The sequence below is a fragment of the Zalophus californianus genome, chromosome 2, assembly GCF_009762305.2.
Source record: "Zalophus californianus isolate mZalCal1 chromosome 2, mZalCal1.pri.v2, whole genome shotgun sequence".
Lineage (NCBI taxonomy): Eukaryota > Metazoa > Chordata > Mammalia > Carnivora > Otariidae > Zalophus > Zalophus californianus.
Window position 1 is genome coordinate 201,713,787 of NC_045596.1, and position 13,402 is coordinate 201,727,188.

At 47.3% G+C, this 13,402-nt stretch overlaps 1 protein-coding gene and 1 long non-coding RNA gene across 2 annotated transcripts in view; one reads left to right on the top strand and one right to left on the bottom strand.

The window, feature by feature from the left end:
- Window positions 1-13,402, bottom strand: part of DLGAP2 (DLG associated protein 2) — an 808,900-nt gene that overhangs the window by 22,890 nt on the left and 772,608 nt on the right. Inside the window, exons 12-13 of the mRNA XM_035726383.1 lie at window positions 11,699-11,784; window positions 9,538-9,953 (exon numbers count right to left, since the gene is read on the bottom strand). Coding sequence (XP_035582276.1) covers window positions 9,538-9,953; window positions 11,699-11,784 — 502 coding nt within the window. The remainder of the gene's footprint in view (window positions 1-9,537; window positions 9,954-11,698; window positions 11,785-13,402) is intronic.
- LOC113925737 lies at window positions 2-1,932 on the top strand. Its single transcript, XR_003521036.2, has 3 exons — window positions 2-785; window positions 1,234-1,576; window positions 1,703-1,932. It is a non-coding gene; the product is annotated as an uncharacterized LOC113925737 (long non-coding RNA).

Below are 13,402 nucleotides of genomic sequence, written 5' to 3' on the forward strand. Positions count from 1 at the left end.
AAAACACGTTTAAAACTGGGTCAACGAGAAACCAAATGCAAGAGCGTAACACAAAGGGAGTCAAGTCCAAAGAGCATGAGTTACTCTTCTTTCCTGAAGATTAAAACTCTGAATGTATGGTGCAGGGCACGGCCACGGACTTAAGTTTTTTCCAGGCTGGCCCATGTCCGATTTCTGAGGGAAATGCAAAGATGTGTGAGCAATACCCGCTGTTAGGATATTACTGGTCAGGGTTGGGACGGGTGTAGTCTGGAAGGGTGGTCTATACTGGGGGAGGCTTTTCCTGTTTATGGCACCAAGATTCAGCAACGCTGCTCAGGTGAGCGAGAAGATGTGGCAGCAAGTAGGAATAAAAAAGACATTAAGTCCTTCTTACTTTTTATGGGCTCCACGAATATGAAGATGTTAATCCCTCATTTCTAGGGAATCACACTGGTATTGGTCACCCCATTTGACTCTAGGGAGTAATCTGTGGCGGCTCTGAGGGCATCTTACACAGGAGGGAGGGGCTGTGCAGGGAGAGGCTGAGATGTGCTTGTGACCCATCACCCCCAGCCTTGGGCTCTGTCCAGAGCTCCCGCCACTGGCCGTGGGCCCTCTGCGGGCGGCCGAGTCACCGTCACCGCCCTGGGCTCCCATCACGGTCGACTCGCCAACCGATTCCCCACGGATGTTCGTGGTGACCGTGTCCTCCCTCCCGCTCCCGTGCCCGCTGTGATGTGGCAGGAAGTCTCCAAATGATTTCTAAGTCATATGACTTTAATCAGACAGCACTTTTTTAAAAAGTAAGTAATACAGTTTTGTCCATGGAAAGGACTTAACACATTAAAGAAGCGTGGGGATGACCACCTCGGGTTGGGGAATCGGCAAATGAGAGCCCGCGTGTGTGAAATGCAGGGTCTTGCGCTGATGCGGCATATTCCCAGGCACCTCCACGCCTGCCGCCTCCATCCCTGGCCTCACACCCCCTGGTCCTTGCTGGGCGTTAGCATCATAATTATTTAGGAAACGATAGCTTTGGTAGATCCCAACTCACATGGCTCTCAAAAGCACTTGGGAATCTCGGGGGGAACATGTTTCCTGCCTCTAGACCCTGAGCCCATTCACCCCCACGTTTCGTTGGCCTGAGGGACAAACAGAAGTTTTTCACAGGGTTTCGGAAGATCAAGCTCTTGGAGCGGGGCAGGTTATTCCCACCTGCTCACTTTTGGCTTCTCTCTGGCTCTCTTGCAGACCCCCCGGAGCACAGGTACGGAGCCAGGCTCTCCAGCTGAGAGTAGCCGAGCACATGACCTCGGGCTTGCCCGCCAGGAGAGCCACGGGAGCCTGTATTTGCCAATGGCAGGTGGAAGACAGTTAAGGAAGGGGGCGTTTCGCCTGGACCTCCTTGAAGGGGAGGAAAGAACCATGACCATCCCATGTGTGTTGATGCCGACTCATCTACGTCAGGACATTTCTGGACCCCGGGCTTGTCCAGAGAAGAGAGCAGACCGGAGCTCAAGGTGGCATGAAGGACAAGCTCGGGTCACCCAGGTCTTGTCTGGAGTTACCAGCAGTCCCCACAAGGCAGCAGTAGGTAAGGCACAAGGTTCATTCCCTAAAAGGCGAGGACCTGACATTGTGCACAACCTGGTCTTCAAATGATTTTCCCTGGGGTGAAACGACTTAAACAATTTGTCTCATTTTCTCATCTGTCTTTAAGGAACTCAGCTTGCTGTTCCCTGGAGTTTTATTACTGACAATTTCACACATAGGATCTGAAAGAAAAGTGTCCGCATCACTTAGAATCAGCAATTAACAGTTTCCCACGTGTGCGTGTTTATTTTTCTGAGCCCTTTGGAGATAAGCTGTGGCCAGCCTGTCACCTGCCGTCATCCTGTGCAACCACTGGGTCCTCATCATTCTGAAGGAGTGGAGAATTCCTTCATGTATCTAATTCTGCACTGCTTCTAGAAAAGGAGTTTGACACATGTGACTTTAATAAAAGTGAATAAATTGGATAACACTGTGGCATCCTCTCAGACTTAAAAAATATCTTCATGCCTCTTGATCCCTGGGCCCAGGTGTGTTCAGCAAATCTGTTTCAAGAGGGGCTTTCCTCCCCCACAGACCCACCTCCTGGATCTGATTTGCCAGGCAGCAGTGGGAGGGAGTGGTCTTAGGACCCCAGGAGGGAGCTGGTGCAGGGGGGTGGGGAAGGTGCCGGGGTTCAGGACTGAGTGTGCCCTGAGGACAGGGGGGTGGGCAGGTGCAGGGAAAGCGGGGTGGGCAGGTGCTGGGGAAGGGGGGTGGGCAGGTGCAGGGACAGAGGGGTGGGCAGGTGCTGGGGAAGGGGGGTGGGCAGGTGCAGGGACAGAGGGGTGGGCAGGTGCAGGGACGGGGTGTGGGCAGGTGCTGGGGAAGGGGGGTGGGCAGGTGCAGGGACAGAGGGGTGGGCAGGTGCTGGGAAAGGGGGGTGGGCAGGTGCGGGGACAGGGGCGTGTGCAGGTTCTGGGATGGAAGGGTGGGCAGGTGTAGGGAGGAGGGTGGCGGGACAGAGCCAGAGCGTCTCCTAGGAGTGGTGAAAGTGCTTTACCTTTCATTCACATTTTGATCCCCCAAATTGAACACGTTTCTCTAGCTCTGGTCTCACTGCTACGGAGTGGAGGAATTATCTTTGTTTTGAAATATTGAGTTTCCACCTGTAAACCCCTGTAACCTGCAAGACTGATGAAAAGATTGAGAGAGACTTGTTTTAATCAGGCTGTCACTGCAGGAATATAGAGAAGCGACGATTAAATGTGCTTCTTTGTACTGACTATGTTTCCTCAAATGGTAATTAGAAGTCATTCAGTTTTATACAATTGAAGTTTTAATTCCTAATTTTCATATTCTTCTTGAAACATAATTCAACAGAAGTATTAATATAAAGCCCTTCAATTTATAATCTTTAACATATCATGGCTAGATGGGCAATATCTTGGTGTTGATTTAATGTGGTGAAGAGTTATTATTAAGGGTATAAATTGATTATTGCTCGGGAGAGACAGTGAATGTTGAGGAGAAGCTCACGACCTGATTGCTAATGGCAGGAGGGTCTGCAGTTGGGCGAGCAGGGACCACTCTATCTGGTACCTTTAATGCAAATAGCTTCCCATAATTGCCAAGAATTGGAAGTGAAAAATTCAATTTATTCTTTTCCACTGTACTTCCCTAATGTTGTCATAGTTTCGACACTTTGTTTCAAGAGCCGCAGATAAGTGCTAATGCTTCCCAGAATGCAAATTGACAAGGAACCTGATACAACGCTTGCCTCTGACGTGCAAGGAAATTTGATTAACTCCATCGCTCCTTTTTATTTTTCATGCGTCTTCTCCAATTTTCCATTCTTTCTGAATTTGCTTTGAAATGCCAGGACAACATTTACACTATTCTTTCAGAATCTGAAGTGGATTTTTGTAGAATTTGCAGAGAGTTTGAAAGGATCACGGGAATATTTATATCCTCTCCGGCCTCTTGGGTTCCTCCGTGATTGGTTTCCACGAACGGGCAGGGGAAAATCACTGCTTGTTCCAACGTGCCCCCTCAGGTCTCAAGCGTTACCATTCTCAGGTTTATCAAGCTCACGTGTCTTTGTCCACTCCGGTGTCACGTAGCCATTTGGTGCCTGGCTCGTGAGGGACATCCCTGTAGGCACCTGCCTCGGCTTCGCGAGGACCTGGAAGCAAGCCCCTTGAAGGCTCCCTCTGCTGGTAAAGGGAGACCCTCAGACAAGGGAATGGCCGAAGCCCCCACCCCTCAGCCCGGGGGGTCTGTGGTTCCACACATCTAGCCAGCTGGTGTCGGGTTATTAGCTGTTTTGGGCACGAGAACCTGCCAACACCTGTCCAAACGCCCCACCTTTGAGTCCCTCACGTGCTTTCTCTCTCTCTGTGCCACTACTGAAGGAAAACTGTGTAGCTTTGGGACAATTGCTTTTATTTCAGAAAAACACCCTATTTGTTTTGTTCCACTTTATGCCATTTACCCTTTGGGTTTAACATAACAAATACAAAAATCCCCAAATATGAGTGGAGTAATGGTTTACAATCCCTCCAGAATGGATCTTTAATGACTTAATAGGAAGGCTGCATGAACCTGACTTAAACCAGTATTTATTTGGGCTCACGATAGTTTTTATTAACCATAGAGGGCTGAACGGATCTCACTTCATTCAATCAGTTCAGTGAGCTGTGATTATAAAATTTTAGTTTGGGAAGAAATTAGTTCATGTGATGGAAATTTCAATATTCGGAGCTCAGAGTTCTGGTTTAGCAAGCCATTTAACTTAATCTTGCTTTTTATAAAGGTGCCGTCACCAATAACCCTCTATCTGTTCTCAAAATGAGTGCAAGAATCAGAGGTTATCTTACTTTTTAAAACTTTTTAAAACTTCCTAGGGAAATGTCTACAGTTGATTAATAGGTGCTGGTTTTAGGTGCAAAGCATGCAGAGGAGACACATAAAAATGTTGTGTCATCTTTGTCCACAGAAATATCAGACATCTGGGCAACTTCGGGAAAGAAATTAAGAAAATCACAAAAAGCATCAAGTGGATCTATTCTCTGTTCTCTGCATCCAAGGCTTCCAGCAATGCCATCGTATTTAGTCATTAAATAGGACTGGGAAAAACGCACAAAAAACAAAATCACTAGCTGGTATCTCCAGCACGAGGAGGGCACAGGATACTCCCAGCCCCAACATGAGGGCGACCGGAGGCCTGGGGGGAATTTTAGATGCCGTGCTTTCACGAGGGTGTGAGCAGGAGTGTGACCGTCCTTGTGTATGACGATTGTCCATCTCTTTCCTCCTGTTCCCTTCTGTGTCTCCACAGCAGAGCACCATGCCAGACACTTCTGGGGAATAATAAATGCACCAAATACCATCACTGCATTCAAGGAGCCAAAGGTCTCCCATGACAGCAGAGGGGCAGAGCTTTGGGAAGACACAGTGGCTGTCCTACCCTGAGAGAAACGCATGTGCCCAAGGGCATGGGGGTGATGGAGCAAAGACAAGCGGGTGCACAGTCCACGTCAAAGTGAAGTTCTTCTTAAGGAGCCTGGAGACAGGGGCTCCTGTCCATGGGGCTGCTTTCCCCTACCCTTCCCTCTCTGCTCCCCCTACCGTGCAGCCGAATCCGACTCCCCATAGAGGCCCGGGCACCATGCCACCTTCTCCACGAAGCCTTCTTGGAATTTTCCCCGTTGAAAATGTCCCACACCTGTGAGGTTCTAAAGCTCCTATCTGCCTGTCTCCCCTACACGTGATGTTCTCCACTCGTATAAATAGTCCTGTTCCGGGCTCACGGCTCCCGGTCACTGCAGTCCCTGTCTTCACGGCTGGTCACTCGCTGTCAGCCTACGGTCGGTGGGCGGTGGCTGGCTCATGGCACGTATTCAGTAAATATCTGTTGAATGTTTATATTAATGCGAGAATCCAAGAAGAAGATCCCAAAGGTTCAAAAAAGGTTTTTAGGGAAATGCAGTTGAGGGGCAACAGAAATTCATTTTCTGCTATAGCTTGCTGGAGAGGAATGTGCTTTCCACATGCCTCCTATTAAGGCAACTGAAATCTAAATACTGTATTTCCCACGAGGTTGGAATCATGGCTGATCTGGGTCATTGCTGGCCATTGAATTGAATTCCGTATAGAGTACCTTTATGGCACTATTCCCAGAACTCTCTCGAATGCCCCAATAACAAGACAGTCATTACTTATCATGATGATGCCTCAGTGTCAAAGCCTTCTGTTAGATCTTTTGTGTTTCGTTTGAGAAGAAATTTGCCCCCTTTTCCTTCCTTAATTTCTAGTGGCTAAGTAATGATGAGCTAAGTCTACGTTTTATCAGCTCAGGGATTCCCTCTGGAACCTAAATGGGTGTCCCAGTTACAGGGGATCAGAATGAAGCAAATGGCCAAGGACTGAGACTCCACATTTCCTAAAATAGTGGAAGAAGGTAATCCACAAGAACACAGGAAGGACGCGATGCAGGGAGAGAGGTTTCCAGTAAGGGACATTGTGATTCAATAGCTTCGGGCAGCACAGTGGTAAAGCATAGCTTTCGACAGGAGATGGCCCTGACTTCGCCTCGCGACTCCATCGCCATACTCGGTGGGATCTGGGGTGAGATGTTAACCTCCTTAAGCCTAGGTCTCTCTATTTTTAGGATGGTGACGATGCTATCTAGGCATCACATCGCGGTGAGCTCTGAAAGAGGTGTGCAAAGAACCTCCCCGTAATATTTGGCACAGGATTTGTGCTCAGAACGTGCTGGTGCAGAGATCTCTTCTTTTCAAACTATATCCCCCTTTAAACTGTAATTCTTAGAAAATAATGACTACATTAAAAGGACATGCTACAACTTGCATTCCCACCAACAGTGTAAGAGGCTTCCTCTTTCTCCACAACCCCTCCAACATTTGTTGTTTCTTGCCTTGTCAATTTTTGCCATTCTGACTGGTGTAAGGTGGTGTCTCAATGTGGTTTTGGTTTGAATTTCCCTGATTGTTAATGATGATGAACATTTTTTCATGTGTCTGTTACCATTTGTATGTCTTCTTCAGAGAAGGGTCTTTTCATATCTTCTGCCCATTTTTTGACTTGATTATTTGTTTTTTGGGTGTTGAGTTTGAGAAGTTCTTTATAGATCTTGGATACCAGCCCTTTATCTGTAGTGTCATTTGCAAATATCTTCTCCCATTCTGCGGGTTGCCTCTTTGTTTTGTTGACTGTTTCCTTTTCTGTACAGAAGCTTTATATCTTGATGAAGTCCCAAAGTTCATTTTTGCTTTTGTTTCACTAGCCAGCCACTTTGGAAAACAGTGTGGAGGTGCCTCAGAAAATTAAAAATAGAGTTACCCTATGACCCAGCAATTGCACTACTGGGTATTTACCCCAAAGACACAGATGCAGTGAAAAGAAGGGCCATATGCACCCCAATGTTCATAGCAGCAATGTCCACAACAGCCAAACTGTGGAAAGAGCCGAGATGCCCTTCAACAGATGAATGGATAAAGAAGATGTGGTCCATATATACAATGGAATATTACTCAGCCATCAGAAAGGATGAATACCCAACTTCTACATCAACATGGATGGGACTGGAGGAGATGATGCTCAGTGAAATAAGTCAAGCAGAGAGTCAATTATCATGGTTTCACTTACTTGTGGAACCTAAGGAATAGCCTGGAGGACATTAGGAGAAGGAAGGGAAAAATGAGGGGGCGGGAATCGGAGGGGGAGATGAACCCTGAGAGACGATAGACTCCAGGAAACAAACTGAGGGTTCTAGAGGGGAGGGGGGTGGGGGGATGGGTTAGCCTGGTGATGGGTATTAAAGAGGGTATGTTCTGCGTGGAGCACTGGGTGTTATACGAAAACAGTGAATCGTGGGTCACCACATCAAAAACTAATGATGTATTGTATGGTGACTAACATAACAATAAAATAAAAACAAAATAAAATAAAAAGGACATGCTACATATGGAAAATTATGATAAGGTAACAAATGCTCTAGGTTGCCTTTCAAACACAGCAGTGGCTAATGTCTCCTGTTGTTCTGCCCACAAAGGGAGACCAGAACTTCTTGGATGTGTCCTGAATGGTGTAAATTCAAATGATGACAGGATCAAATTGATAGACACATTATGGAGCTAGACCTGACAAGTACGTCTTCAGCGGGGTTCTGCTGTGGAGCCCCAGGAGGGCGGGGGCGTGTCCTGGCTGACCGCCCTGCAGGTCTGCACGCTCCGGGCCCCCGAAAGAATGCACGTCGACCCCTTGCACACAGTGGGAGCCCACAGCCTGACCCTGATTTCGCATCAACTTAGGCAATTTAGTTTTTCCAAGTTTTGTCTTTGTGATAAAGATTGTAAATCCCTGTGACAATTAAATAACGATTTTGCCAAGCCAAAACACATACCAACCAGTGAGAAAATGCTGCAGGAAATGAGTGATTTTTAAATATCAGAATTGTGAGTAATTGCTCCTCCACTCAGTGTACCCTAAAAAGGTAACAGACTTGGACAAACGCATGCAAGCAGTTTGAGACACCCATCGGCGGCTGGCGAGCAGGTTCAAATGCTTCGCTATGGCAGTGCTTCCTCCAAAACACTCAGGGTCTACTATCCACCCAGGTAAACAACATGTGGAATTGGATGATTAAGAGAGAAATGTGGGGGAAGAGAATTAGTAATTTAAAGGCAATCTATCTCTTCCTTCATAGGTTAACACCGTAAGTCCTAACGGCTAGAGATCAACACGCCAATTAGTTTCTTGGCTTTATGGATCCCAGGGCCATTGTACTCTGTCCGTTACGTAAGTCCATATAATTTCATCCTCGTATTTCCATTTGTATGATGACTGACAGATTCTATCACAGCTGCTATCTAGACGTGTGACGGCAGGGCACAATTCCCAAGGACGTCAGCTACCCGTTTGAACTTGAGAATTCTGAGTGAGCTAGCAAATGTACAAAGGAATTCGCAGAACAAGTACTTTCAAGAGAGCATGATTTGTCAAGACATTCAGAAATGCCTCTGTGAAACTGTATTTTGGTCAAGACAATGTTAGTTCTAAGTATGTGGCAATTATTCTCGGATTCTTGGCCCATCAACAAAGACAGGTGGTAACTGTTTAGAAATCACGTGCAGTGATTCACAAAGGATGCTGCTTCTGACAATCCTCAAGAGAGGATTCTTCGGGTCAATGGGAGACAGGTGGAGAGTGAGGGATTCTGTCACTTTCTACACAGAGAGGCAGAGACCCATCAGGGCAGAAAGAGGCTGGAGCAGGTCTGCTCTGCGAGCACTGGGTCAGGAAGTCACATGGATTCCCACTCAGCATGGTGATGGGAGAGCTGGGCGTGCACCATCACAGGGCTGGCCGGTTCAACCTCTACTCAGCTCAAACTTCTCTTTGGCATAAAGCCAACTCAAGGGGCACCTGGGTGGTGCAGTCAGTTAAGTGTCCGACCCTTGGTTTTGGCTCAGGTCGTGACCTCAGGGTCCTGAGATAGAGCACCGAGCCAGGCTCCATACTCAGTGTGGAGTCCGCCTGAGAGTCTCCCTCTGCCCCTCCCCCTGCTCAATCTCTCTCTGTCTCTCTCTCTCAAATAAATAGATAAATCTTAAAAAAAATAAAGCCGACTCAATTCCTTATAAACACGGGACAGTAACGATTCTAGAAAAACGGTGGACACCCTCCACATCAAGTCACTGTGAGAATTTGGCAGAAGAGGTACATGGAATGAGACCAACTACAGTACCAGCACCAGGATCAGTGCTGCTGGGCTCGCGATCTAACAAAACCCAAACGGATCCCCTTGAACATGTTAGCGGTGGTTTTTCCGTCCGTGTCCTTATCTTTTTTCTGGGAGGTGAGCGGGATGTGGTGGGAAGCACGTTTGTTCTCATTTACCCAAGTATCAAAGGAAGCGTCCCCCATTAATGACGCCCTTTGCCCGCTGGCCCTACTGAGCAACTGCAGCGCTACGAAGCCGAGGGGAGACTGCGCTCTTACTTTCCTCTGAGAGGTCGTTCTCCTCCGCGTCTCTCTCCATGTCCTTGCACCAGCCTTCCAGCCTCTTTGTCTCTGTGTGCAGCAGCTTCGCAAACCACGAGCCGTCCCTCCGGCATGGGGACACCCTTCCCGTCCCCGCTGTCTCGATGGACGGCTCCAGCCAGGGGTCGGGTGGTGGCAGGCTGCCAGTGTCCACGGGGGTCCTATAGTCTTCTCTGTAACTGAAGAGCCCCTGGGTCCGAACAGTCCTTACGGCCCCGTACTGGGTGGGCGTGCTGGGCTCTGAATGCCGCTGGAAGGAGGGCCCAAACTGCAGGCCTTTGTCCTCCATGGTGACGTGTCCCGGGAAGCCCTCCAGCTCCAAGTCCGCCTGGACGGCGGCCGTCACACTGTTAGAACGCTTGAAACGCCCGTGTCTGTGGAGGGGGGAGGGAAGAGAGAGGGGAGACTTTCTGAGCTGACTCTGTGCAGCAAGCCTGCGTCCCTCTCGTCAACGACACGCCTGCACCGCGGCGAGCAAACAACTCAAGGGGAAGATGTCTTTTCCTCTCTTTACTACTATTTTGGTGTTTCAGCTATGAAAGAACGTTGGGTTTTGCAAATAATTAACCTCTAGGGATGCCTGGGTGGCTCAGTCAGTTAAGCGTCTGCCTTCGGCTCAGGTCATGATCCCAGGGTCCTGGGATCGAGTCCCGCATGGGTCTCCTTGCTCAGCGGGGAGCCTGCTTCTCCCCCCTGCTTGCGCTCTCTCTCCATGTCTCTCTTTCTCTCTGACAAATAAATAAATAAAATCTTTAAAAAAATTAACCTCTAACATCTACCTAAGTCTCAGTGCCTAAATAGTGCCTACTTAAGACGGAAGCGTATCGCGGGGTGCAGTGAGGGAAATGCATTCCATGAGTCCACTGCCTTGGCTCATTTACTTCCCCTGACAAATACGCCACAAGTTTACAAAACTTCCATATGTTGCATCTATGCAACAGGAAGGCTGTGTAGCTTCTTTCAGGTAAATAACTTTTGTACCCCACTGAGTTTTGGTGACACATTTCAGGGCGTGAGTCTCTTCTCCTATCTGAATAACTTCATATCATCCCCATTAAGTCTTTTATGCAAAATAAGGAATCCAAATTCCGACTTGAGCAGGTGTTTTAAAAACATTTTCATCGTACACATTGGAACGCCACTCAGTCCCGCACGGCCAATTACTGAAATGATGGACAGGAAAGGCCTTATAATTGGAGTCCAGATATTGCTGGGTGAGAACCCTGTGTGTATGCGGGGAAGGGGGGGTTATTCCAAACTGAACCCTAACTCTACATTTTGGCTTCTCACCAACTGAACCCTCCTATGGCAACAGCTGTGCCTGAAGCTGGTTAATGCGTTTTCCACTTAGTGTCTTTGCTGGAGGCAAAGGAGAAGAGAACAAACCCATGATGGGGATGGAAGGCTGCAAGCCCGATCCCGTGCAGAAGCTGTCTGCGGTCTAAGCACTCTGCTGGGAACCTGGGAAGCTGGTAGCTTGTGGTCTGAATTTCTTTGCAATCAAAATCTTTATTGGCTGGGTCCTAAAGCCCTCCACGATGAGCAATGTCACCTGGGACTAGATGCTAATTGAAGTTGCAGACGTAACAATCCTCTCATTGAATTAGTTTTTTATGAAATGTACAAAATATATTTTTAAATATAAAATAAAATAATCATCCTGTTCTTTCTACAAAAATAACATTACCGTCATAGACATCTCTGTATTTTATGGTTTGAAATCATGGTATAGCTAAGGTCTTAAACTTCCTTCCTTCTCTCTCTCTGTCTTTTACCTTTAACATTATTAGGTAAGGAGACATGCACCTGATTCACCCTCAAGCTTATCTGTTCCTCCTTTGGATGAAGAACTTTGGCTCTCAGGCCTGTCAGCCCCTCGCTTTCATAGGTGGTAAATTCCTTTAGAAAGAATTATTCCCCCGTCTCTCGCAAAAAACAAGATGCAGGCGGATGTTAATTCATACTTGAACGATATAAATTGCAAAGTATAAATATATGACCCTGTTTCCACACATGGCATGAATTATTGATGGTCAGCATGATCTAGATGTTTGCAATCAGGTTTCTAACAGATCGCTCTTGCTTGGGAACATCGTATATTGTGAAGGGGCTGAGTTACCGCTTCTCGTCTTCCACCTGGATGCCGACAGAGTGGTATTCTCGCAAGCCTCGGCTCTCTGTGTCAGAGTCTGCTGCTGTTTCCACCTAATACAACACAGAACATCTTATTTTAGAACTGAGACAAGGGACCTGGGCAGGGGACTATTTTGTGTGTGTGTGTGTGTGTGTGTGTGTGTATGTGTGTGTTCATTTGCTGTAACTAATTACACATTTAATTAATACAGAGATGCACTTGACCCAGTAAAATCACAAAAAAGGGAAATGCACTCATATTGGTGTAATTACACTGCTACTGTGTTTCATCAAATTTCACGTAACTACTTGAACTCAGCATTGCACTCTGATCTCTCAAATGAGTGCAAATAAAATTGCTTAGTTCAGCTAAGGCAAAAAATAGGCTTTGTTGGATTGCATGATTGTAGGACTTAAAAGCTCTTATCACACCCTACAGTGAAGAAAGTAAGTACAGCATGAACCAGATAGAGCTAACAACCACAAATAAGCAATTTAATAGAATTACACTGATGGCTGCATCCACATACAGAAACACATGGGAAGGAATTTCAGCGTGTATTGGGAACACCAAGGCCATGTGTCCATCTGCCCCTACACACCAGTGTCTTGCATCTGCTAATGGGACTGTGCCCAGCGAGGCCAGGTCAGAACAGAACAGAAATTGTGCATTTTACATGAATCCTTCTCGTGGTTCTATTTGCCAAAATGTCTCCCAAACCCACCAAGCGCTTCAGGACCGTTAGCGGGGCAGAGCTAACACATGAGGGGATGCTGGTATAGTCCAGGTTCTAAAAAACCCTCAAACTCTCAGCACAAAGAGTCTGTGAAACCAAAGTTTAGTTTAACCATAAATATTATCCTGGCTACTCCGGTGTCCCTTTCCTTTTTCCCAGAAAATATTGCCTACTGTATCAGCGGGACTTTGACCCCAATCTGAAATCTCATAACTAAGTTGTAAACCACATCTTCTCTTAAAAGTATTAATGATTGCAGTGAGGATAAGGTATAAACCACTAAACAAATCATTATGACACTCTCTTTTGTGACTTAGGAGAGTCTGTGATTGTAATTTGCGGCTTCCCCATGGCCGAGCTCATGGCACCGAGGGCTGACTCAACTTGTGGCAAAGAGAAACGATGCTGTCCATATCTGATGTTTATTTTACTCCTACCATGCACCAGGCACTGTGCCAAGAGCATAATAAGCGTTATTGTACGTAGTGTCCACAGTACCCCTGCTATGATTTCCTGCCACACGGAACAGCTGAGGAATCAGAGAAGGTGAGTAACTTGCCCAGGGGTGAACAGCTCACTGGGAGCCAAACAGGATTCACACCTGCGTCTATCTGACAGCCCCACCATACTCTGTACTGATCTGCTGTGGCCAGAATAAAGACAGCTGCGTGAAGACCCGGGGCTCCTGGTGAGTTACCGAGTGGAGGAGCATGGCTGGGCACACCCCTTTCCTTGCTGGCAGAATCCCGCACGCACGCAGAGGTCACACCACCTCCTCTGTGGTGCGTGGTTTGATGGCTGGGCGAGGACACAGGGCGACCACAGGACGAGGGACATCCTTGAATCCAGATCTAACCTTGCTGCTGTCTCTATGGGGGGTCATGGCTTCGATAAACTTCACCTTCCTGGACATGGAGATTGTTACTCTTATTATTTTACATGAAAAGATTACA